Raw genomic sequence first — 25,792 nt, forward strand, 5'->3', positions numbered from 1 at the left:
CCTCTAATTTCAGTCTGGATCAATGAGGTGGAATGACAAACATCCGTCCTTCGAACCATGCCACTATCTTGGTTCATAATTGTCAGTTCCTGTCATAAGTTAGCATTTAGCTTGGTGGTAATATGACTCACGCTCTCTAACCATTAGCTCAGTGACTCTAACTGTCTTTCAGTGGGAAAATTGCTTCTGTCAAGCACACAGATCATGTACTTTACACCATGGTTGGTTTAGCGCTTGTTTATTTTGGATGCTCAGCCCTCCTCTACATTGGCGATCATGATTATGTTTGTCAGTTTTTCTTAGTTCTGACAATTTGTAAACCTCCTGAAACAGGTCTGGTGTGAAAATGAGATCTTTCCTTCCTTAGCTCAGTGTTTGCTTCATCAAAGGGAAGCTGTAGCCTGCCATCTGACCAGGTGGTCGGGCTCAAGTGGATGGCACCCAGGAGCCAGTTCCGTCTTTGAGGGTATTAATAAGTCCCTCCACTGGGGCTGCTGGGAATATTCACCTATTAACTTGAATTAAACGTAAGACGTTTAAAGGCATCGTGAGGTGACAGATTCCCAAGGAGGGCCTAGGAAGGAAGTGATTACATGTGACAGTTTCCCTCTAGTTGCTGCCCACCACTTGTGCACAGTCTCTTTCACACACACACACACACACACAAACACACACACCTCCACAATGGTACACCTGCCCCGATGTCACCCTTCCCTGGGCTTCCGATAGCAGGCTAACATTTCAAGACTGCATTGCCGAGCTTTGCTTACTCCTCATCCAGTCAGGGAACCTGGAATTTGGCCACTTGAGGAAAAGGATCACTTTCAAAGCTGGACCCTCGTGTAGCTTTCGTTTTATGTCTTAATCAAAATCATGAAGTGTGTCCTGGCTCTCTGTGCATTGGGACAGTTCTGACCACACGAAGGAGAAAGTAGCTTCTCTGCAGGGACGTACAGGCAAACTATGACAAAATCACCCGGCTTAATCAACAGACTTCAACCTGCTGGCTTCTGGACAACAAGCCTTTAAATTGTACACCTAATTGGCAAGCTGGAAAACCCATTCACTCAAGAGCAGACACTGAAACCTAAAACCTTGACTTGCACTTTCTAAAAGTAGACTTTGGGAGAGATCTGCGGCCTCTGCTTGTCACCAGTTTAATTCATGTGCCACTTGCTCTGCGACACCCTGAAAGACAAGAGCGGAGCCAGTGTTGCCTATCCTGTTTTATAAGCTAATCATTCACGCAGGAGCAGGGATGTTCCCGTTTTGCCTGGTGGTAATCACTGGTAGCTGTTAACAGTGGAGAGTAACATTGTTCTCATTGCAGCTACTGTATGTAGATCATTCGTGTCATTCTTGATTGGGGGTTTTGGCAGAGCAGTTTGTTTTTCCCGCACTGCTGGGCAACTTACGTAAGGCTCGTTATGCCCCAAACTAATTGGGTTGAATGTTACATGTTGATTTGGTGAATGAGGAAAAAATAATTGGGCTCCTGTGTCCTGCTGCTAAATGTTAGCTTAACGGTGGATGTCTTTGACAACAAGGCTTCTGGAAGGAGTTCTGTTATTACGCCGTGATTTCATGTTAACGTGGACGTCACTGAGGAAGCTTCACTGTTCAGAATAAAGGATCAATATCCACCTAATTAACTGCGCACAGATTTTGGGTTGAATTCTGGACAGATCATCAACTTGTCAACTTCTCTTAACTGAAAAAAATAATCCTATGGAATGATGAAGGTCACTTGAGGTTTTGGTCTCCAGCTTTCTAACCTCTGCTGTCCTCTGCAGCCGAGCGCTCTCAAGCCTTCAACACTGTAACTTCATCACCTCACAAACCATGGAGCCACACTAGAAGGTCTTGTGAATTTTATCTGGCTGAGAACTGCGCCCAGATTTCTTGTGTCATATGAATCTAAGTGATTAAGTCGAGGGTGTAAACGGAGAGGGTGAGCTTGGCGGTTGGCTTGGAGGGTCCAGGCATGTCTGTGGCCAGCTGCACCTGTCTAACTGCGCTAAAGGAGCAGGGTCTGGGGCCCCAAGGTGGAGCTCAGCCAAGGGGCAGCAGGAGAGGAAGGTAAGGAAGAGAAGATTAGCGGAGGCTGAGCTGAATGTGATTCCCCTGAGAATCCCCCCCACCGTGTGCTCACCAAAGCTATAAATAACTTTTATTAGGTTTAAGTGGAATTAGTGGAGATGTTTGTCGTCAGCATGCTCAAAGATATATAGATGTAGACTTTCTGACATGAGGAGAAGGACGAGAGAGGAGTGTTAATATTAAGAGCCTTGCACACATTCACATGAACACACACGTGGAAGTAGACACAGACATGGGTGCAGCAAATACCACAAGTAAAGCAATGAATTTACATGATGAAAACTTCATTTATTCATTGTACATATTTGCTTATTTCTGTGTCAGGTCATTCTGGTGGTTGGAACCTATCCCTCAGTCCTTTGGTGGCAGGTAACCAGACTGACCACTGCAGTCCATTGCAGTCAAACACAAAGGTGTATTTTCAGACTGAATATGAAGCAGCCAAAGAAAACTAAATTACTCGAGGAAGTGAAGTAAGAAAATGTAAACTTTATTGCAACTTTGTCGTTCTAGGTTCTCTGAATTACAGAAGAGAAAAACACTTGTAATGGCACAGTCATCGTAATATGTACATTGCTGATACTGCAATAATCCAGACACTTGTATTGTCCAGATGTAAGAGTGGCATATTCAGGCACATTGTTCGCTCAGTCTGTAGAGGGAAGGAATAACGCATCAAAGCTTTTCCTGCAACTTATACGTGAACATAGCACAGCATTCCATAAAAGCATTAGGACGGGAGCTAGAAAAGCTCCTCGCACGAAGGGCTCGGTTGGGAAATCACAGTTTGTCCATTGTACATTCAGCTCTAGGAGAGATTAAGACGTCAATGTGTTCACAACATACTGCGTTGCACTAAGACATTTGGTGATTTGATAAGCTTCAGAAGACCTGAGTGTTCAAGTTGATACAGTAAACTTGACAGATCAAAGTTACACAATCAAATTAGTGCTAAAGCATTCACTAAGTGATACGAGTCTGTATCATCACCGCTGGCCAGATAAGACAAAAAAAAAAAAAAAAAAAGCAGTGCCATAGGAACACTGTCCACAAACGACCTGCACATAGAGCAATGCATCATGGTGCAAAGGTGGTTAGATTTCTCCGTGGGCTACTTTAGAAAATAATCACAAAAGAAAATCAGGATCTCATTTACATATGATTTGCTTAAAGCGTTTCGTTAGGGTTCAAACCAAATAAAAACAAGTCTCCTACGTAAGTAATGCTACTGAACTAAAGCAGGAGGTGGATGTGATTACAAGGACAGTCCAAAGAGTAAGCTGCATGAAGGTACACATGAGGACAGAACCTTAATTACTCATCAGGATTTAATGTCCAGTGGCCATTGCACCTCTTAAAATGTCAGGTCATGCTTTCAGCCATTTCTGATGAATCCAACATGGCAGGCGTTTCTTACATGTTTCAGGGTCTGAAGAGCTCTTTCCCCAACGTCGTCCTGTTAGAGGAGCAGTTTGACATTTTGGGAAATTTGCGTTCTTGCTGAGACTTGATGAGAAGATGATACCGCTCTCATTTTTGTATGGTAAAAAGGAAGCCTGCAGCTAGGAGATGGTTAGCTTAGCATAAAACTGGGAGCTGGAGGAAGCCACTGCTTTTGACCAAGAAATAGTCCGCACATAACCCTTTGCAAAACCCTCAGAGGTCAGATATTACCTTTGGACCAGGCTAGCTAATCGGCAGTGTGTGTTAGCTTAATATTCAACGATGCAGACATCAGGGTGGTGGTGGCCTTCTCATCTGACTGCAAGAAAGCAAAGAAGTGTAGGTCGAACTCTCTGTTAAAAATCTCCTTTCAACTTCTGCGGTGTCATCAACAAGGTTTTCTTTCCAACTTCATGTGGCACCCATGAAGATGAAACAGCATATCAATACATCAGACAAAAAATGAGCAGCCTGTTGAAAAGCCCTTACTACAGCAGGATACTAAGAAGGTAACATCTTATCTAAATTCAAATATAGGCAGAGTTACAATTACAGTGACCTCATGTTCATCTGGCCTACAGTACTAAGGAACAGTCAGGCGTGTCCAACAGAGTGGTATGTTGATAAGTTCAACTACTCTAAGAATAAGTGCTCAGGGGTGATAGGTTATTGTGTCTGATGACTCCGTTAAGCAGTGAAAAACCATAACTTGAGGTACATTCATAAAACATCGGCCCATTGGCCTGACAAGTTCAAGTAAAAGCCTTTCCGATGAGTGAGCAAGACATACGGTACCATGGTGCGTCAGTCTTTCTGTGAGCCATCCTCCTCCCAATAAGCATTATCCCGAAAAAACCCTTTCAAACGTTTTCCTTTGTCCTTCTATATCTTCATTTGGTCTTCTTGAGAGATTCAGATTCTTTTTAAGCAAACAAGGGGCTTGCTTTGTTCCTCCTTATCAAGAAAGCCAGCAGCAGCTAAAAATTTAAAGACTGTAGAATTGCAGTATGTAAACACACAGATTTCTCCAGAACTTACATACAAACAAAAGCAGAACAGGTCAAAAAGTCCGGAAACAAATCAGCCAAGAGGTAAAACCAATTAACATTTTTTAAAAAAAGGATGAAAAAAATGTCAGGAAGGAAAAACACAAATCATTTTGAACTGTAAAGTGCAAGTATAAAAAAAATCTTTCTATATGTTGTCTCAAGATGGGGCCTTGAGACAGGGTCAATGGTCTTTAGTGGAAAAGTGCAAGTTGTGAACAGCACAAGTATTTTAAAAAAAAAAAAGAATTTAATTGAAAACAGTAACAGGATAGGTCAGGTGACTCGGTGGCTCGGTCACATGACTCAGTTTCTCCGTAAGAAAACGGCCACCTCCTCCAAGGGCACAGGGTAGTCCTGTAGGAACGTGCCCCCATCGAACACCTGAGCGTTCTGTCTGTCCTGCCACTGGAAGCCCCCATCAGGTAAATAAATATCCCTCTGCACTGCCCCTTTCTCTACCACTGGTGCCACCAGGACCTGGAAACACACATACACATCAGTTTGGTCAGAGAAATTCAGATGTCATGGAGATTGTACACTTAATTAGCAAGACATCAGGTTACAGCAGGAGTTGGATCATCCACGATCAGATACCAAGCGTATCGGATGCTGACAGAAGGAACTCGATCCCTTCGCATCGGAACATCATTAAGTCACCTCGTCTCCGATGAGGAACTGGTCATCGATGGTGAAGGTCATGGGGTCGCTGGGACTGAGCCACCACATCGGCCGGTAGATGGGGTTTCCCGTCATGCGCCACTCCTCTGCATACTTTTCTATCAGTGGGACCACATCCCGCTGGTGCTTTGCGATGTAGGTTCGAGTTAGGTTTAGCACCTACGGGTCACCGATGGAGAGAGGAACACAAACATAATGAGGATTACAGTAAAAATGCTGCAAGTCTTTTCATTATTAGGCCAATCTTGCCATTCTCAAACTGCACTCATGAAGCCATCGAGCTTTCTTTTCATTCAGAGCCACTTTTTATCATTGTCTAGCCAAGAAATCTAGACCAACTGAGAAACTGAAACCAACAAAAGAAAAAGCCATTTCCTTAACTAAATCATCTGCCACAAGGATTTCAGGACAAGAATAATATTGACAGTGAGATCTGCAAAAGACATTGGTGCCATCTCTACACCCAGACATGCAGACAGAACTTATGAGCAGCTCTTTGTTGACTCAGTGGTTTAGCACTGTCCAAGTCTTTCTCCTGTCTCCCTCTGGCCAAACTACTCCAGCATTCCTGGAAGGGTCACATCCTCTTCAGTGTCCCATGACAAAAACAAAACTTGACCGCATCTATAAAAAATGTATTTTTATGAGTTGGGATTGAGAACATTTGTAGGAATGAGCTTGAAGTCACAGCCCGGGTTTGAGTGGATCTTTCTCTAATTGAGAAGCCAGGCATGTGTGTGGGTTTGAGGTTTTATTGCTATTTGATTCCAGCGCGGTCGCTGCTGTGACCTGTCTATGACTGACTGCACTGTCGCACATTCTGGAAATAAAGGTGCACCACAGTTAAACTACAGTAAAACACCCATTTAAAAAAAAGCCTCATTCATCATGTGTAATGCAGCAGAATATTCTCCTCTCAAATTTCTCCAGTCTCACTTCATCTGAGTTTATAAGTTGAAGGCCATGCAAGAGACCAAAATGGAAAACATTGCTGCTGTCAAACGTCTAGCTGTCCAAAAGGCCTATTTTTATCTTTGTCACGCAACACAAGTCACAACCAATATATTTTGCTGCCTCAGTCCTCTCCTAGTGGAAAAAAAAAACAGTTGATCACTCCCACTCTGTCACACTTGTCAATTACTCATGGAAATCTTAATTGCCACAATAAAGTATTTTTCCAAGACTTGTCCTCAAATTCATTATCATTCCTGCTGAAGCGGCTCTCGAGACGGAGCCGTAAATCTAGAGGAGGGATTGTAATTCAGAACAGATGGACTCTTAACCACAGGTGATGTTGGGAGGGGGCCAAGAAGTCGCTCCTATTGAGAGAAGAAGGGAAGGGCAGAGAGAAAATAGCCCTCACCCTCTTGAGAGGCAGCAAGTGCTTTTCTGTTCGCGAACCTAAGGCTGGGTCCCACATCGCCAACAGTATCGATATCTGTCGCCAAACTCTCTCAGAGTGTCGGCTTTGTTTTGCAGCTGTGCACAGTGAACACTGGACTCCTGATTTCCAGCAGAGAGAGTCGGGGTTCAGTCCTGCTCTCCTGGAGACAAACCAGTGGGAAACTCTCAGCACTGACCCTCAAAACTGAGGAGAGGCCGCTGGGTCAATAAACTCTCCGTCTCCCACCTCTTTTCATAAGCAATCATACCCACTCTGCAGGAAGGAAGGATAATCTTCCGCTCCCTCTTAGAACATCTAATTGGCAGCATTCACGCATCACTTCACTTGATCTCCCCACTGTAAATATTCACAAGTGAAAATCTTGTTATCAAGTCAGGGAAAGAATGTTGTTGCTATTGTAATTACATCTAATGTGGATCACACTGATGTAATGACAATCGGCTCAGCCTGGGGTTGCAAGCCAGGCCAAATTGCCTTACAGTGGAAAGAGCTGCTGGGTTCTAGTGAGTGTCTGTGGCTACATGAACTCCCTTAACTGGTTTGTGAACGTGTGTGTTTGTGTTTTTTTGAATCAAATTCTGGTTGTGTACCCGATCCTCTCCGCAGACCCAGGGTGGTGTGTGGAAGCTGATAACAGGGAGGAAAGCTGTGATCTCCAGCCATCGGATGAACAGCTCCTCATCTGTGACCAGGTCTCCAGACAGAGAGCCACCTGTAGAAGAAGAAGAAGAAGAAGAAGAAGAAGAAGAAGAAGAAGAAGAAGAAGAAGAAGAAAAAGAAGAAGAAGAAGAAAAAGAAGAAGAAGAAGAAGAAGAAGAAGAAGAAGAAGTGAGTCCTATTTTTTTCTGTACTACGCAAAGTGAAGCTTAGGACAGACCTGAAGACTAGCTGCAAACACTGGACAAACTGTGCAAAAGAGATTTCCACCAACTTTCACAGAGTTTTTAGTCTCTGTAAGGAAGAAGCATAAACCTTGCAACCTAGTAAATACACTCGACAACACACTGGACGATGGTCATTAACGACCGGAGTTTTGGCAGCAGACGACCCTACAAATCCTGAGAGAGCACCACCTGTCGCATTTATTTGTAACAAAACAAATGCGGATGGCAGCCAGCAGCTTGCAATGTTTATAGGCAGTGCAGTTTGCTTTGAAAAGGCCAAAAAAAGGTGGAGAAAAGTGCAGTTTGGGTGAGAGTTTGGGCAATGAAAACTAGCCTACAGAGGGATTTGGTGGTGAGTGAGCTTTGAAAAGTTAAGCTATCTGTCATCAGTCTTATGTCAGCCAAATACCAGAAGTTGACTAGCAGCAACTGGATCTGAAGACCCTGATACAATTGACCCAGTTCGGTTCAATCAGTCGTCATGCCTAAATCATACTCACAACCATAATTTTATTGTTTTAATTTATTGTTTGAATCAGTGGTGTTTTGTAACCCCACATGGGCTGGGCTTCCATGATATAATGAAAAATTACAGAAATACATTGATGCATGCATTGATTGACGAAAATAGTGATTTCAGTAAACGAGAAAGTCGCAACATCCTTGTACGGATCTGAAGGATGGGGCATATGAGCATAAATCTAACCAATGCTTCATGAGAGTCTGAGTGCTATTATATCAGGCCATATATTCCCCCCGTTGCATTGACAGCTCTCTGTCTTCTCCACTTCAAAGTAAATAGTGGTCTTGCAGACATCAGCTGTTTGATGGGCTATGATCTGACATCACAGGAATTTGGAATATTGCAGGTATACGCTTCATTTTTGAGCCAAAGATCAGATGTGCTCTTTGTTTTTCTTTGGTGAAACAGTGAAGAATTATGCTCTTTTTTTGTTTTCATGTAATACACTATTAGAGGTGAGAAAAGTGACCAATAGGCTGTGGTATTACCTACTGCATCAGGAATGAGGAAGTTGTATCCCAGCAGAGTGTGGTGCAGCAGGGAGGGAATGATGCCCTTCAGGCCCATTGGGCTCCAGTCGGACTGCAAGGGGGTCATCTTCACAAAGAGAGGCTTGTGGCTCGACCTGAGACACAAATTACCATAACCAGTGGACATAAGTGGACAGAAGGAGCAGTGTCAAAATTGAATGAATTTTCCGTCTCTACAGACAATGGCAGTCGGTAATGGGTAAAAGTTACAGTTCATAGAGAACACAAACAAACTGTCCTGGCTATGATTCCGGCTCGGACCCTTTGCTGCATGTCATCCCCTCTCTCTCCCTGCCTTTCCTGTCTCTCTTTAGCTTCTTCACTATCCAATAAAGGCAATAGCCCAAAATAATGATAGTAATATTATTAAAAAAAAAACAAGACAGGATGCTTGAGGGCGTTACCGTGTCCCTGCAGTCACAATGGTGGAGTCTCCTATCCTTGTGGCCAGGTCTGCCAGCAGGCTGATGTACTTGTCCCCACCGAGAACCTGTGGTGGCCGCAGGGCTTGCTCCTCAAACAGATTCCCTTCGCCCCCCTCCAACATGACATACTCCATCCCCAGATGGGCCTGCAGGGATCCCACTCTGTCCAGGAACCAGCTCACTGCTCCTGGGTTGGTGATGTTCAGCTTTACACAGAACTTCCCTCGCCACTGACTCATCACAGGGATCTGAAGAACAGAGTTTATTTTACACTGCTATCATTTGCTATTTTGGTAATTAACTGAATGAACCCCGCTGCTCTGCTTTTTATCAAACTGCAACAAGTGAATGGAGACAGGCTGCGAGGCAGATGGAAAGTGTCCACTTTGGAAAGACGTCTGTTTCTTTATAAGAAACAGTAAAGTGTTCTTATGTCGAGGGAAGTTAGATGTGGAATATGTTTTTGGTGAATGGACGAGTCACAATGTCGAGGAAGAGTTTTTTTTACTTTCTATGAAGGCAACTCTTTACCACAGCAACAACCAGGAAGAACTCCTTTACAGGATAATGAATGTGCTCTACTAAGGTCTCACCAGCTGTCCCTGAGGGGCTGAGGGGAGACTGAGCCAGTAAGCCTCAGTGCCATCCATGAGGGAGGTGTGGAACTGCGTGGTGTCCACGCCCAGGAAAGGGGACAGGGTGATGGAAATGTTAAGAAGCTTGACAAGCGGGAGGTCCCTGGTCAGTCTCTTGGACATCCCCCTTTTCCTGCTGTTGAGGTAGTCATGGTCCTGCAGAGAGACAGAGACATCCAACATGAGAGCTGTATGAACGGCCCTGAAAAGTCAACACTTTGCATTTATAAGGCCGCCTAATATCAGCATCAAGTCACTGCCTGCACTGCATCTTGATAACTTACGTTTGACAGCGCGCACTGATGGAACAATTCTAATGTTTCTAAACTGGTACGACACATAGCTTTATATTACATACTGTTGCTTTATATTCGACACAGACTACATTTACATGCACACTAATATTCCAAATATGACAATATTCCGAAATTGATAGGGGTCATGTAAACAGCATATACTAGCTGGATTTTCCAAAATAGAGCTTATTCCAAATGGAGCATTTTCTGATTAAGGTAAGTGGAATATGCTGATATTATTTCAGTTTAAGGGACATTCTTTGTACATGTATATAAGTAGCTCATTCAGAATATGTGTCTCAACTGGAGTTTTTACCACCGCTTGCAACACACATTCTCTTGCATGTTTACAATCAGGTCTGTGCATTGCTGAGCCAACAGTTTGCTAGACTACACCTACTTTTAAACATTATGAGAGACTCTGTTATCAACAGTTTTGTGGATATGTTCGAATATTGCAACACTGAGCTTTTCAAGAAGGTGGTTGAACAATGAAAGACAGAGACTGGAGTATGCAGAGCTGCACGCAAACAGGAATATTAGTGGAATATTCATTTTCATTAGCCATGTAAACAGCTGAGTAGCAACATTGTCTTTTTCAGAATAAGGGCAATAAAATGAATATTTTGTGAATGTAAACACAGTCAGTGATCGCTCCATGTGAGGCGCAAGCTAGTTACTGACGATCTGACCTCTGTCAGGACCATTAGTATACATTATAATCTTTGGGAATTTACATGGTGAAGTCAAGCAGAGATTTCAGATTACATAACTGTGGAACAACAACTTTAAAGAGTGCAAAGATCAACATCAGGAGGTGTAGCTTCTGTGGGAAGAAAGGGCGGATTAGCACATATTATGTAATGTCCTAATTTTCTCCTGAATCTGAATGTGAATTCCACATAATGGTCAAAATATAAAATACAAAATGTACACAAAGAAGGCCCACTACACAGGATAGTTTCTGCTCTTTCGTTTTGAATCTGGTTTGTAAAAAGCTACATTATTTGGTGTTTCAGGAATAACTAGAAGCATGACAAACTTGTAATTAGCCCAACTTTTCCAATGCCGAGCTAATACGGAAACTGGAAAAGAAAGGTCTGAGTGTGACTGATAATTTATGAATACTTGTAAAACTGGAGTTAAAGAGAAGCCTAGTTTTTACAGAGGATCATTGTTGCCAGTCACACTTGTGTAGAGCTGCACGCTTCATGACAACTTCAAGTTCCATAAGTTTCCATGCAGCACTGTACGCTTGGCTGGTTCTAATGGTACTTATGGAGGGGAACTGGGCAATGGAGAACCAATGAAACTGGTTTTTAATATCTTTGATCTACCAGAAAACTTGAGACTGTGGGTAAGGTCGTCCATCAACTGACGTGTTATTATTCGTATTTTCTCCCTGTCTGTTTATTCTTTCACACCTCCTGAGCTGGTAATGGGAGCGTACTGTAAGCATTGTGTTCATATATAATGGGATGCCTGGACTCGACCTCTGTGGTGGACAGATTATGTGAAACTCCTCTGCCTCCTCTTCTGTTGCATGGTCCAGGTCACATCACAGCATCAAGCTGGTGTCAGGATCACACTCTCCAGTTAGTCTTGGCTGAAATCAACACACTTGATTCTTTGCCATCCCGCAACTACCACACTCAGAGCAACCTGAGATCTCTGTTTGTCTTCTCTAAGATGTATTTGTTTTGCAATGGAATATCCCCAGGTATTGACTTAGATCCACCTCACTGTGGTCCCAGTGGTCCTGCTTCCAGGCAGTTCCCAAGAACATTCAAGGAAAGCGACTGGATCAATGTGAAACGATAATAAACATTAGCTTGCAAGGAAAACGAGAATATCACCTGTCTTTTTGCATTAAAAGCACACCAGAGATGGACCAAATCATGGCTAACTAATTATTAGGTAAGCATGATATATCACATTTACAAGCTTCAAGACATAATTCAAACAGTTTTCTGCAGGTAGTGTGGTCTGAACTCTTGGAAACATTTTTTTTTAATATGAAGGCAAAGCCCTAAAACATCTTTTTTCTATGTTGTGACTTTTCGGTGAACCTGTCCTCCCTCCTTTTCTCCACGCCTGTCTCCACCACTCTGGAGATCCACTTAAGAAAACTCTTTCATCTCTATCCCTGACCAGTTTGGAGCCTCTGACCAATGAACCCTCACCAGTCTCACAGCCCAGATGGCTGAAGAGGAGGATTATGAGAGTCTAGAGCTACTGGGAGCAAGAATTGACTGAATGAAAGAGGATGATAAAAAGAAACAAAAAGAAACAAACGATATATACATAGTGGTCGGCTATAGCACTGTATGTTTTACAGTGAATGATCCTGAGTAGACTCAGTAGTAGTTGACTAAAGGTATAGTGGAAACTTCTTCAAAGTGCATTGTTAAAAAATATGGAGTGGAAAAGAAAAATATCAACTAAATATCAGGAGAAATTTGTTTTTGATTTGTTCAAAAATGTGTGATGTTTTTTGGGATGGATTTAGAGACCGCTGAAAGTGAGATGCTTGGATGTTACAACGCTTGTATCCACATCACAGAATGAACATAGTGCTTTATGTTCTTACAACCCTGATTCCAAAAAAGATGGGATGCCATGTAAAGCATAAATAAAAACAGAATGTAATCATTTCAACTACATTTACTGACAACATTTTAACAAAGTGTCCCTGAGCCCATGTAGTAATCACTTTATCCAATCATGTGTTCACAAAGTGGTGAACCTCGCTCCACCCTTGCTTGTGAACGACTGAGCCTTTCCAGGATGCCCCTTTCAAACCCAATCACGATACTATCACCTGTTACCAATCAACCTATTTACCTGTGGAATGAGGAAGCAGTGAGGAGCACATACCATATCAGAGAGGAGGGTGGTGGAATGTTCATTGAGGCTGATGACTCCCTCCCCAAGCTGGTGTCTCCTCAGACGATTAGAGAAGGTCCTCAACTCCCTCTCCACCTTCGGCCCTGAATCCACGCTGGCAAGCAGCCTCCAGAACGGCAGCCTATAGGATACATTTTAGTCTGACTTTTGTTTGACTTATCGGCTTTATTACAACCCCAGATTTCCCCTTCTGATGAGGAAATCCTCATCTCTGCTAATCTGAATCTAAACTGAACTAACCACAGCGCCTTCATGTTGGGCAGCTCCCTGCTGTGTTGCGACAGTTGTTGCACAGCTTCCTGGTGAGCAGCTTTAACGTCGTGGGCCACACACACAGTGTACTGTAAAGGGCGACGCTCCATACTGGGTAGGGTCTGCAGGCAGAACTGCTGTCTGCTGTCCACCCCCAGCTGCAGGGGGATATCGGGAGATACAAGCACTGCAACACCTGCACAGTGAGAAGCAGACAGGAGAGGACATTAGTTCATTACATCAGACTCGTCAGAAATTCATAACCGTTGCTCCAGAGAATCAGATACACAGATAATATAACGTTTCACTTCAAACAGATATAAGGTGAGGTAGTCCATTGCAGATTCCTCTTATATGACATAGTGCGAGAGTGTTACTGAGACCGGGATGAGCGTGACGGATGGTGTGTTGTGGGAGGTAGAGTGTGAGCTGTGTCAGCTGATATTGCTGCACTCGAATGTGAGAAAAACACCTCCTAGAATGAGATATAGCAGTATGCGGTTAGATGAGTTTACCCTGGGACTGCTGGCAACCTCTGAGTAGGTAAGTTACACTGCACACCAAAGAGAGGAGGGTTAGGGAGTCGGGATATAAATTGAAAGTCACACTGCTACTGAAGATGAGTCTCTGTTCTCATTATTTTTCTTTCTTTAGAATTTGCTCCAGAACATTAAAGCAACACCATCGAGTATTTGCCGACATCTCTTATTTCCTCTATGTGACAAAACCAGCTTGGAAGAAGAAATAAGAAGAACACTTGTGATTAAATTAGTCAACTTAAGCTTTCTGAAAGTTTCTAGCAAAGGATCTCCCTTTTTTCTCTCCTCCTGTTTGTATGTCCGGCCTTTCAGAAGCTGTGTGAAATGATAAGATTATGCGAAGCAGATAATTGTGTTTGCAGATGTAGCTGCCCTGCGAGGAATGCCTCGTGCCTCTCAGGTTACCCTGACCCCCTATCCTCACCACTTCTCACCCATCCTGACTCCCACCTTCTCCCTCTCAGCTTTAACTACCTTCCTCTCCTGTCTGCTCTGCTTTGGGTCTGGCCCATCTCAGGTCAGCAGAATCTAGCCAATATCGATCAAAGCCTTCAATCCAGATCCTGACCCCGGCCCCTTTGCTCCAGTTTTTGCACAACCTGCTAAAAGTAGCAAAACCTGAGAGTTGGTGCTGATCGGTGAACAGATTAGGGTGCAAGACCTGTTTCCAAAGTGGGCAGACAGTCTGAGAACCTGGGCTGAGAGCTTGGCTCGCCTCAGCCACCATCTCTAGTTTCAATAGGCTTACTGTTCTCATGCGGACAGGCACCAGGAGCAGGATACTCATGTACCAGTTTATAATCAGATTAATAGCTTCAGAGATCAGTATTCAAGCACTGAATAAAGCCGAGCAAAAAGCCTTCAACCTCAGGGTAATTCCTACGTGTTTGCACTGGTGACTCCTCACCTGCCTCTCACAAGGTATTAGGTACCCACCTAACTGTTCGCTACAGCTTCATAATGGCAGATCAATGTAGATGTTTGCCAGGATACACCGTTATATTGTTAAAAAGTGGGAGTGACTGGCTAAAATGAATTTTTAATAGAACCACAAAACTGTGCATGCCAGTAATGTTCATATACAGTGGAGTAGAAAGTGGGGCAGAGGAGAAAATGTTATAGCTTTATGGAAGGATGGAAGTGGAATGCAGGCAGTGGAAATAGAGGCGACCAGAGTACACCAGACACCGAGCAGCCCTGTAGAATGATGTGCGGATACAGCAAGCTGCAAACAGTGTGTTTTACCAAAGTGCACACACGGTGGAAAGTGGAGTTTAATTTTGCAAGCATGACTTCTTGAGTCATATTTAATTTTTATGGGAAATGACACGACAGGGCCTCAAGGAAATGGGGACAATCTGGACAAAAACATACCTTTAAGTCCATCTTTGGCTAAACATGCAGATTTGAATGTTAAATACATTAAATCTTGTCTTGTGTATTTATACAGATCTACTCAAAGCACTCCTGGTTGAAAATAAACTTCTCACCCTGGTTATATAAGTGCAAAGCAACACAGACAATCATCTTTGACTGAACAGTATCTCTAGATGCAAACACCGGACGGGAGCTGGAATCAATAAGTGCTATTTAAAGAAAGTGAAGCAGGTTTGAGGCCTTGGGTTACAGCCAAGGGGGTGCCCAGGAGTTAAAGGGGAAGTGAGGGGGAGCCTATTTTTAGAACAATTCCTTAAACACTCCAAGCTTCCCCCCAAATATTTTCCACTAGCTCTCAAAAGCTAAATTATAAGCCTGACCGACTGTGTCCGCTCACCCTCAAAGCAGCGGATAGGCAAAAGTGAAAATGAATGAAGTTTATTGGGCAGGTTTGATTGATTTGACACACACATGCCTCAGTTTTACAGCTGCTAAGTGAATACACAAATCAAGCAACCCTGGATCGCCTCTTCACACACGTTGCATTCTCACACACATTCACGCGCACTGTCTTTAATGGGAAACTGTAGACTTCCAAGGAAAACAGGGCAGGACTTATAGGACCCATAAAGCTTCTGCACTTCCTCTCGCTCCGTCTGAGCTGAGCGTTCGGGGGTGGTAGCGGAGGTGACCCCATGCACCTTCTGATGGGTCAGGAAGGTTTTAATGTGGCATCTAGGCCCTCGGAGAGTGGCTGGTCTGCAGGAAAACGCTGCCGTCTGACTCCCTGCTGCTGCAGACCAGATGGGCTACACTCTTTTACCTGTCATATTTATGACACCTGTGCACACTTACAAACTTGACTGGGGTTATAAAAGATGCATTCAAATAGCAACTGTGTGTGTGCGCATGTGCATTTGAGTGTGTGTGTCCTGGCATGTATTTCCTTAACAATGGAAACTTGGTTTCTGTGCCCAACCTCAAGAAATTGATGGCCACAAAACTGGGATCTTGCCATAGTAGTAAATTTCCAATTCCGCTTATTGAAAAAATAATGAAACACTAAAGAGACTTTCTCTGCTCTACTTCTAATTCTTCATCAGTTTTATTGTTTCAAGTCTAACCCGCTGTGCTCTGTACAAATATCATAAGAAAGAAGATCCTACATTCAAACACTTTAATCTACAAATATCAAATTCTTTTCTTTTCCTTAATCTTCTTCTTTGACTTCAGTGTCCGTGGTGAAACTAGGATATACTGTTAAAGTAGCTCAGTCCTAATGTTTTCAGACAACTTAATCGCTGGATTTTGCTTGATTTCATACAAAGAAATGCTTGGTTTGTTAAAGGCAGTTCAGCATTTAAGGAAGGAAACAGAGCTGACCTGAGCAACCGCTGACTGGTTACATGTTGCGTTTATAAAGACGGTGAATGGGCTGACGCATGCTGTAATTACATCAGTGGATAGAGGCTGTTGTATCAATCCTCCGTTAAAAAGTCCCTCTCCCTGTCTTGATGGAAAGTATTAGGTAGGAGATGGACTGTGGAAAATGTTGTGGGATGATTTTCATACAGTAGCCCCCTCATACGGGAGATGACAGCCTGCTTTTCACAAAGCCTCAGCTGGCTAAGTGAGTCATTGTTAAAGTGTTTCACCTCTTACTTGTCCGGGAGAGTCGAGGTTTCAGGGCAGCTGCCCAGGGACCTCCTGGTGACCTACTGAGTAACACAGGGGTTTGGTGTGGGGCAGCTATTTTCCTTCTACATGCAAGCTGAACGTTTTGAGCGTTTATTTCTGTACATGTAGGACCCTGGGATGGCGTTACGACAAAGAAAATGAGGAAGAAATACTCAACTAGAAGCTATTTTCTGGAAAATCTCATGGTCTTCATCAGCAAATGGTCATCTGTGACCGGACAAAGCTAGTATGTGAAGTTCAGATCCCCTTCCCAAGAAAAATGAACATCTCAAATTGATGTCTTTTTAAATGTTTTTTCTGTGGATGTTCTGGACTCAGATTATTGAGAAACAATCAAATTTTGTCTCTTATTTTGTCTGTGGTTGTTTTGCTTCCTGTGCAATAGGCTCACCAAAAAGTGCCAATATTAGAAACCTGGTTTGACTTCTTGTTCTGGTCCTTGTCATTATTCTGTCGTATCAAATAAAGCTGATTAAGTATCATTATCTGAAAGAAACCAGTGATGGTTACATTGCCTTTATTACTATCTGTCTGTTAAGCTTGGCCGGTTCTCTATTAGAGAGACAAAACAACAAATGAGCAGGAGAGGTAAAATATTGCTTCTTTGGATCCCACATGGAAAGATTGAGTCAGAGATAGAAATAAAGAAAAAAGGGCGGGAGATGAGGTGAGCTGAAGGGGAGAAAAAGTTCTAGTAATATGAACGATGGAGAGGTAGAGAGAGAACGAGGTAATGGGTTTCATTTGCACACGTCTATATGTGGAGGAGGCGGTCTAATATCTTAAGGAGTTGATTTGGAGTCCTGTGAGTTGAGCAGAAATGATATCTGATTCTAATCTCTGATGCTCACTTCATGAAGGCGAGCATGGAACAAGAGCAGATATGACGAGACAGCAGATAAATGACTTTTATTGGATCCAGACTGAGTTCAGGAGAGTAGGTGATGTCAGAGTTAGAGCTATCACGCTCTGCTTTATTACAACTGCCTGCTGTGAAAACAAATAGGATCTCTCCAATCCCTTATTTGTAATGCGGAGTCGGGGAAACTTGATGAAAGCCAAGTTATCTATCTGATATAAAAATACACTATCTGCACTATCTGAAAGTATGATTTTTTCCACTCCCTTACTTTTTATCCTCAAATTTGAAACTATATTTGAAGGTAAAATAAATAATGCTGCTCGTTGTGTGCTAATGGGATAACACAGAATGTAATATAAGCACCTCAAATTAATATCTCATATCTGTGTGTGTGTGTGTGTGTGTGTGTGTGGATAAATTATACATATAAATAAATTCTATCTTCTTCTTAATGCACACAATTATTTGGTCAAATGTCAAATTTCTGATTTTAAATAAACATTTTAATGATTTAATCATGTGTAAAACCTGCACTGAAAAAAAAAAAAAAATCTCCTTCCTTTTCCTTCGTAAAGGCAGCAGTGTCCTGATCCCACTATTGACAATTTATCATCATCAGGTTCCCACATAATAATGACGAAGGTGTGAAACATCAGATGGTGACCGGCTCTGAAATCATTCGGCTGTTGAAGGTTTTGAAATGTGAAGCTGGCATCGCTTCTACCTCTGCAGATAAACCTGCTTCAGTGTTCAGATCACTGACAGCTATGTCACAAAAACATTCTGCCTGAATGACAAAATGAATGCAGACTGCAGCACAGGGATGTTGTAAATATTTGTATATGTAGTTGTAAAGCAGCCAGAACTGAAGCTAAAAAGAACACTGTAAATATGTCATTATACAACACTAATAAACGATATGTTTTTTTTACTCAACAAAGACTTATTAATTTAAACTGATAAATAACAGATTGTAGCTGTGACTTAATGAAGAAAACCAGACAGAAATTACTGAGAAAACATTCATCTATATCTGAATTTAATAATTTAAGCATCTTTATTTGATGTAGGATCCTTTTACTTCAAATACTGAACCTCAGCGAACGACGTGGAGCACTAATAAAAAGCACTAATAAAAGCATTTTGCAAGGTGTATCCGCACATCTACAGTTTATCCAACACTATTTCTGCTGACATTTGCTCATTAAAACACCCTGTAAATTGTATCCTTAAGACCTCCAGTTGAGTAAATGCAGGAAAGGAAAACTTCTCCCTAAGAGTCCTGTCTTATTCTTTAAGGCAGGATGTGGCTTCAGTGATATTTAATCTGTTGTTAGTAGCCCACTTGTTTTTGTATGGATAAAGACAGGTGGGGCTATGACAAGTTCCTCCAGTTGGCAACACTCTCAAATGTCACTCTGCTGCACAGTTGCATATATCTTCTCTCCTGTCTCTCTGCTTTACTTTCTGCCTCTTCTTTACTCTGCTGCTCTTTGTTCTTTCTTCTCCTGATTAATTTCAGCTCTTGCTGCACAGCCATCCTGTTGCTCTGTCACTCCACCTTTCAGCCTGTCTGTCAGGCTCTTTAACCGTCCCCAGGAGTCTTCTTGAGTTAGCAACGTCGGTCGCAGCTCCATATTGCCTATCACATGTATAATGCGCTCCTATGACTAACAAGAGTCAGTGAAGACAGGTCCCATGCACACACAACGGCTCACATGTTCAACAAAAATATTATAACGGTCAGTGGGTTCACGCAGTTGTGAGGCCTGATATTACTGAACTGCATACTGCACTAAAATTGCAGCATGTTTGTTTTCCATCATAACATCATAGCCCTGAAGGCTTCATGCCGAAACGCAGATTTGTCAGTCCATTAATTATAAATAAAATTCACAGAAAACGGTCAAGACATGTGGTGACTCTTTTTCTTTCTTTTATTACCACTGGAGTGCTGCCTGTCATGAATCTGTTTTGAGGAAAATAAACATACTGCAGCTCTTTTCTCACTTGACTGAAACTCAGTGCTGGAGACACACACCAGCTTCCTCACATGAACTCATGAGAGTAAAACTGTGAGTTCAGTGAGAGCATCACTGCACATGTTTGGACTAAATCACAACTGGGTTTGTTTGGGACCAGAATCAAGCAGAATTACAAACAGTGCTGTTCCAACCATGATGGGCTGGGAGTTCAAAGCAGCTCTTCCTCAGAGGAAACTAATATTATTGACTGAGAGGTGTCTCAAGTACCAATATACAGTTAATATGTTAAGTTTTGTACACATATTGAAAGCCCAGTCATTGTGGTTTCTGTTCAATTTTACTTGGAAACGCAACAGTTATCACAAAATATGGTTATAAATTACAGAGTCTATATTAAAAAAAATAGTCATTTTGTATGTTGTCTGTATTTTACATGCTGGAAGTGATTTTCTAGTTCTGCATTCAATTAGATTTGGTCGGTTTACATGCAAAAATAATTACGTTTCACTGCCAAAACTAGGAACAAATCAATAATCTGATTTAGCCTTCACACGGTTGCATAAACTCACAGTTTCCCATAATGATCCTGTTTACTATCCATACATAACTGTGGTTTTTTTCCTCTCCATAATCTGCTACATAATTGTTTCCTGTCCCACCACTATTAACCACAACAATAACACAGTTATGACTCTACCACATCATGCTGTTTGTCGCAGCCACAGCCATCTATTGCAATTTAAATCTGATGCTTCAGGTACTACTTCTGTCAGAGCAGTCAAATGCAATCAAATGCAGCTGTTGCAGTCTGATATTCTGATGTTTGGAGATGAAGCTAAGGATAATAACGATGGTCCTGAGGTTGTTTGGTCATGTAGACAGGAGAGATAAATTTAACTGCGTTTCAACTTTTCATGGAAGTCAGCTTCTCCGAGCTCCCACTGTCTGTAACACTCCAGATGATATCCACTGCAAAAACTGGGCAACATAACGAACCATAACTGATGTGCGCAAGAGCAAAGCTTCTTTGCAGGAGTCTGGTGCTGCTTATGAAGGATTTCATCAATGATATATTCAAGAAAACCAGTGAACATAACATGCTTAATTGTAACAAAAAAGAGACTCTCAATAGAACATATACCTCACCCTGAAATTAGGGGATCAATCAAGCTGCCTCATGCAGAATGCAAACTGACGCCAGTAATAATCGGACAGCAGTTATTACTCTGCATTACTGGCATCACTGCCATAACTGAGTTTAAACAGTACTCAGTAATGAAACACTTACATACAGTATTTAGAAGCTGTTTGAGTCTGAAAAGGGGGTACAACTTTTACAACTTTTGTCATGTGCAGTGATCTGAGAAGGTGGGCAGACAAGCAGCACAAGTCAGTTACAGTGTCAGTCTTAATTCAGCAGCAGTGCATCACTGAATTGCCTCTGATTGTTACCTTGTGCACTCAGAGTCAGAACATTTCACAACTATGGATATGCAATGCTCCAAAACATGACGCAGTAGTGACGCAGTAGCCAAATCTGAAGCACGACAGCCTACAATGTTAGGTCTCGCTCATTTTTAACTCGTGAGCTGCATGCATGAGGGACGAACGAGGCTAACTTCACTCCGCTGCCCCGGTCCAACGTTCGCTCTGAAGCAAATGTGCTCGTCGTGTGAATCGAAGAGTCAAACAAAAACATCCTTGAACTTTAAAGCAAGATATCATGTTAAATATACCTTTAATGCTCTGATAGGCATCATTGTCATTGCTGAGCATCAGTTTGCTATGTTTGGGGCTATGTACTGTATGTGTCTGTGAGTGGTTACTTGGCAACGTTCAAACAGTTGTTCTCACTGGAATCTCATCTCATCTGTGTGTGTGTGTTTTTTCTCTCTGTGCAAAGCTGAGCAGAGAAACAAAGGGTTACAGGGTCCTGATAATTACCCGCCGTCCTCTCATAAGGTGGAAAAGGGATTTAAGTCATGTGACTCTTGCTAAGCCTGCCACTGTGTTACATAATGTCCCAAAATGTACATGGGCATATGTGCACATGCACTTGTTTCGGTCAGTCTATGAATGAATGTGTGTGTGTGTGTGTGTGTGTGTGTGTGTGTGTGTGTGTGTGTGAGATTACTGCTAACAATGAAGTCACAATAGATGATTGTTTGTGTCGCCTCATTGGCTGATGTCACACACTTCGCCCTGATCTAGAGGCTTTCTAACTACTCAACACACACACACACACACACACACACACACACACACACACACAAACAGACATGAACAGGATGCACAAACATATGGACAAAAAGTAACCTTGTAGTGTGCGTGTATATAAAATGGGATTTTGTAATCTTTGTCCATGTAAAATCTTCCAAAAATAAAGGAAGCAAACTCCAACTCCAAAGACAAACTGAGGGCAAAGTCCCTGAGGTTAACGCTATACCCACTAACGCACATATGCACACACACACACACACACACACACACACACACACACACACACACACACACACACACACACACACACACACCACACGTTCCTCATCAGTTACATTAACTATTCACATCCGCAGCGGTCCTCCCTCCATTGCCCCTGGGATAAAATCTAACACCCCCAAAATAACCTGGTGAGTTATAAGAGTCAGCAGGGCCCTTGTCCAACCTGCCCTTTTAATAGAAACAAAAGGCAATTACCTCGGTGTCCCTAAGAGTTAATTTAAGATGCTAAAGGTGGTTTGCTTCTCTTTGTAGTCTAATCTCTAAATTAATAAACTGAGATGCCACAGACAGTATTGTGTTACACTCTATTTGTGGGACCGCCGTCCGTCCCATCCAGTCAGCGGTGTGTGTTTTGGGGATGGTAGTTCTGGAGGCGGTTGAACCATTTTTCTCAGCTCAAAGACAAACAAACATGTGGACGGGAGGCGGGGGTAAGAAAACACAACAACATCCACAGGGCTTCCCTCATGCCCTGGGATTCACGCCACACATTGTATACCCACTGATGTGGGGTCAGATTTCCCGAGCCCTTGCGCTAACCCTGCAGCATTGGCAAGAGTGGAAAAAAGCAGCTGACCCCTGTGTCATTTCAAAGATCTGAAAAGATTTTCTTACTGTAACAGACCAAGGTGTGAAGAGGAACTATGACTCCACTTCTGCTAATGAGATGGTCTCCCTTAGCGGTAAATCTCAGCTGATACAAATGATTAACCCCAGCAATGACCTCCTACCTGATGAGCCCAGGAAGTAGCGTTCCAGGGCAGAGCCGAAGCCAGAGGGATTGTCCTTAAGATCACTCACAGTGAAGGGCTGCGTGGTGGCGTTCTGATCGTTGATCGGCCAGGTCTGATGCCGGACGCTGGCGCCGCCGTACCAGGACACATTAGTCATGGAGAAGCAGTCCTGAAAGGATGCACACACACACACACACACACACACACGCACGCACGCACGCACGCACGCACGCACGCACGCACGCACACACACACACACACACACACACACACACACACACACACACACACAACCAAAACAGTGTGTCAGAGAAAGAAGACACATAAGGAAAGGAAAGAGAAAAGTTTACAATTCATGAGCAGCTAAACTAAAACTTGATGCTGACTGGAAAAAAGGAAACGTGCAAACGGAACATGTACTAGAAAGGTGAGTGGTAGGGTTGTATTAAAAGACTAAACACAGTAGAAGAAAATTTAATTAGTTTTTTTATACATTCAACACCCTCAAACACGCATCTAAGCCACCACTCATATTTTTAATAAGTATTTGAAAAAGTTTATAGGAGCACTCAAGTGCTGTAAGTGATGAAAATATATTTAATTTATGAGTGTCTCAAAGGTGAATAGAACTTTAATTCCCAGTGCTTTCACATTGTGCACCTGATGTGGTAGAGTATGGATGAATCTAGGATTTGACTGTGTAGCGTCAGTGCAGAAATGCAGGGCACAGGGCGGTATGTGATGGCTGGTCCACCAGACTGTCTCAGAAAGCATCGCACGCAGGAGGGATTGAATGACGGGAGTGTTAAGAGAAAGCTCACCCTTCCTCACAGCGTCTTTACGCGCGGGGGACATTTACGCAAACCGGGAGCTCAATTATTTCTTGTCAGCAAATCCGGGCTCGATTAAGGAGTTTCAGAACAGGTGCCAAGTGGTCACCTGAGAGGCACAGGACGGGATTTTGGAAAGGAGAAAAATAAAGGCGACTTAAGTTTGGAAAGATTTTCTGTGAGCGGTCGCGCCACATGACAGGGAGTTATGGCGAGGAATGTTCCAGTGGAGACAGATTAACCTCCCCAAACATCCCAATAGTTAAATGCCTTTGATAATTAAGATGGGGGAAAGTACAGTAAGTACTGTGCCTGTTAAAAAGCATAACAACTGTGACGAAGCAGATTCAACACGAAATGTATTCCGCTCAGTGCAGTTTAATGGAGGGCTGTAAAAAGTGAAAGGATGAGGGAATCACGCAAGTGATTTTTTCCCCCGTATAATATCATATCACCTCAGATGAGCCACTCAATCGTCATGATTGTGTTTTGTATATAATAATTTAACGGGAGGTCAACATTTCATATATTAAATGTCACAACAACAACTTCTGCAAAATGAAATAACTGAAATTGCATTATAGAAATAAACATAATTTGCAGCATTTCTACCTGAATCATACGAGTTAAATGATTTATGGCATTGAATTTTACACCTGCTGCACAACCACTTATTTAATCTCCTCTTAAAAAAGATAATTCCCCTTGTTTTTAATGCAGTCTCTTGTGATTTAATAATTTTATCCAAACAGGTCATAGTGGAGAGCGCGTAAACGAAGGCATGAAACAAAACGTCTTGTAACTGATGAAGATAACGCTTGATGTTGTGTTTTCAGATACTAAAAGTCAGCAGGGCCTTCTTGTTTGACATTGTGCACCAGTGTCACAACAGCCATGCACCATCACATGCCAATTAAATTTGAGGAAAGCGCAAACCCAGGCAGTGCAAAAATACCCTCTGCGCATCACATTTTGCGTAAAATGGCATTTTCGCAGGACTCTCTGTTAATTGCGGACTGGCTCTTGAGTGAACACAGAGAAACCCTACCTTCAGCTCCACATGACAGTGCACCGGCGCCCAAGTCATGCTGTAGCACTCCGTCTCCGTCTCCTCATTCACCTCCAGCGAGATCTTCACCTCGGCCACCGAGTCCCACGTATAGCAGAACTCCGTTTTATTCAGCCAGCACAGGTTCCTCACAAAAGGAACCTCGATGTCGGGGTTCCCCACGTTTCCGACGTCTATCTCCACAAAGGTCTTGTCCTCCGTCAGGGTCTGTATGACCAGCGAGTGGGTTCTTCTCTCCCAGATCAGTCCGCTGAAAGTCCCCCTGAGGATCCAGTTCTTGTTGGGCTGGTCCACCACTTGCCAGTATATGATCCCGATGGTCATGACAAAGAAGACGGCCACCCCGAGACAGGCTATAGCTCCTTTCCAGGTTTCGTTCATCTCCTTCAATCCCGTGTCCCATGTTACCTCTGGGATGGGGCTAGGGTTCCTATTTCGAGCGTGGGGCATGTTGTTTTTTGAGATCAGCAAAGAATCAAACACAAAAAATGCTGCAGAAATCTCTGTGCGTCAAAAAATCTCTGTTGCTTCATCATGTCATGGTGTTTTCAGTGAGGCTACAGGGTAAACCAGCCTACTCTTTATCTTTACACCGTTTACACTGTTGTTGTTGTTTTTTTGCGCAATTGTGCCAGCAACAGAGACCTGTCATGTGAAGAAAGCTGTGAGAAAAAAAATCCCAGCGAGGAAATAAAACAGTATGAATTAATAATTGACTTACCACATACTGCTGCTGTTTTAAAAGAGTTGGATTTGTAAATTGCATTGGCTGCAGTGAGCTCGTGAGCAGCCCCAAGCCGGGTTTGGCAGCAATGCCTACGAATAGCTCCTAAGACGCTGTCTTGCTTGCCCTGCACTTTCTGACGTAACGCCGGGTTGTTTCTTCAGAGGAAAGGTAGAGAGAGGGTAATGGGGGATCAGGAGGGTTTGGCTGTGTCTTGGAGCTGCCCGCCGGGGCGAGGAGGCCACGGACAGCCTGGGAGGGAGGGACCCCCCACGCGTGCTCGCAAACTCTCCGTGCGCTCTCGGTGCGTAAAGACTGTGGAGACATGTCATGTTAGATGGCCAG

The 25,792-nt window shown here is 43.0% G+C and overlaps 1 protein-coding gene across 2 annotated transcripts; it reads right to left on the minus strand.

The window, feature by feature from the left end:
- Positions 1-2,570: 2,570 nt before the first annotated feature.
- On the minus strand, positions 2,571-25,502 carry LOC143321999 (SITS-binding protein). Of its 2 annotated transcripts, XM_076732826.1 has the most exons (11): positions 25,445-25,502; positions 24,703-25,153; positions 22,822-22,993; positions 13,116-13,323; positions 12,846-12,996; positions 9,631-9,828; positions 9,017-9,285; positions 8,571-8,707; positions 7,266-7,387; positions 5,250-5,429; positions 2,571-5,069 (listed from the first exon to the last, which is right to left on the minus strand). In XM_076732826.1, exons 1-11 carry the CDS (start codon positions 25,447-25,449, stop codon positions 4,896-4,898), a joined length of 2,067 nt encoding a protein of 688 aa, XP_076588941.1. In that variant the 5' UTR covers positions 25,450-25,502; the 3' UTR covers positions 2,571-4,895. The 2 variants fall into 2 exon arrangements, with proteins under 2 accessions (XP_076588941.1, XP_076588940.1); XM_076732825.1 differs by lacking the exon at positions 25,445-25,502 and having other exon boundaries at positions 24,703-25,299.
- Between the last annotated feature and the right edge of the window lie 290 nt (positions 25,503-25,792).

This window comes from Chaetodon auriga, chromosome 6 (assembly GCF_051107435.1).
Source record: "Chaetodon auriga isolate fChaAug3 chromosome 6, fChaAug3.hap1, whole genome shotgun sequence".
Lineage (NCBI taxonomy): Eukaryota > Metazoa > Chordata > Actinopteri > Chaetodontiformes > Chaetodontidae > Chaetodon > Chaetodon auriga.

Excerpts from the sequence above, each read along its gene's own strand:
- LOC143321999 (XM_076732825.1), bottom strand. The coding sequence starts at position 25,173 with ATGCCCCACGCTCGAAATAGGAACCCTAGCCCCATCCCAGAGGTAACA. Across the intron at positions 22,994-24,702 it reads ACTGTCATGTGGAGCTGAAG|GACTGCTTCTCCATGACTAA; the intron begins GTAGGGTTTCTC and ends GCATCCTTTCAG. Across the intron at positions 8,708-9,016 it reads ATTGTGACTGCAGGGACACG|GTCGAGCCACAAGCCTCTCT; the intron begins GTAACGCCCTCA and ends TTTGTGTCTCAG.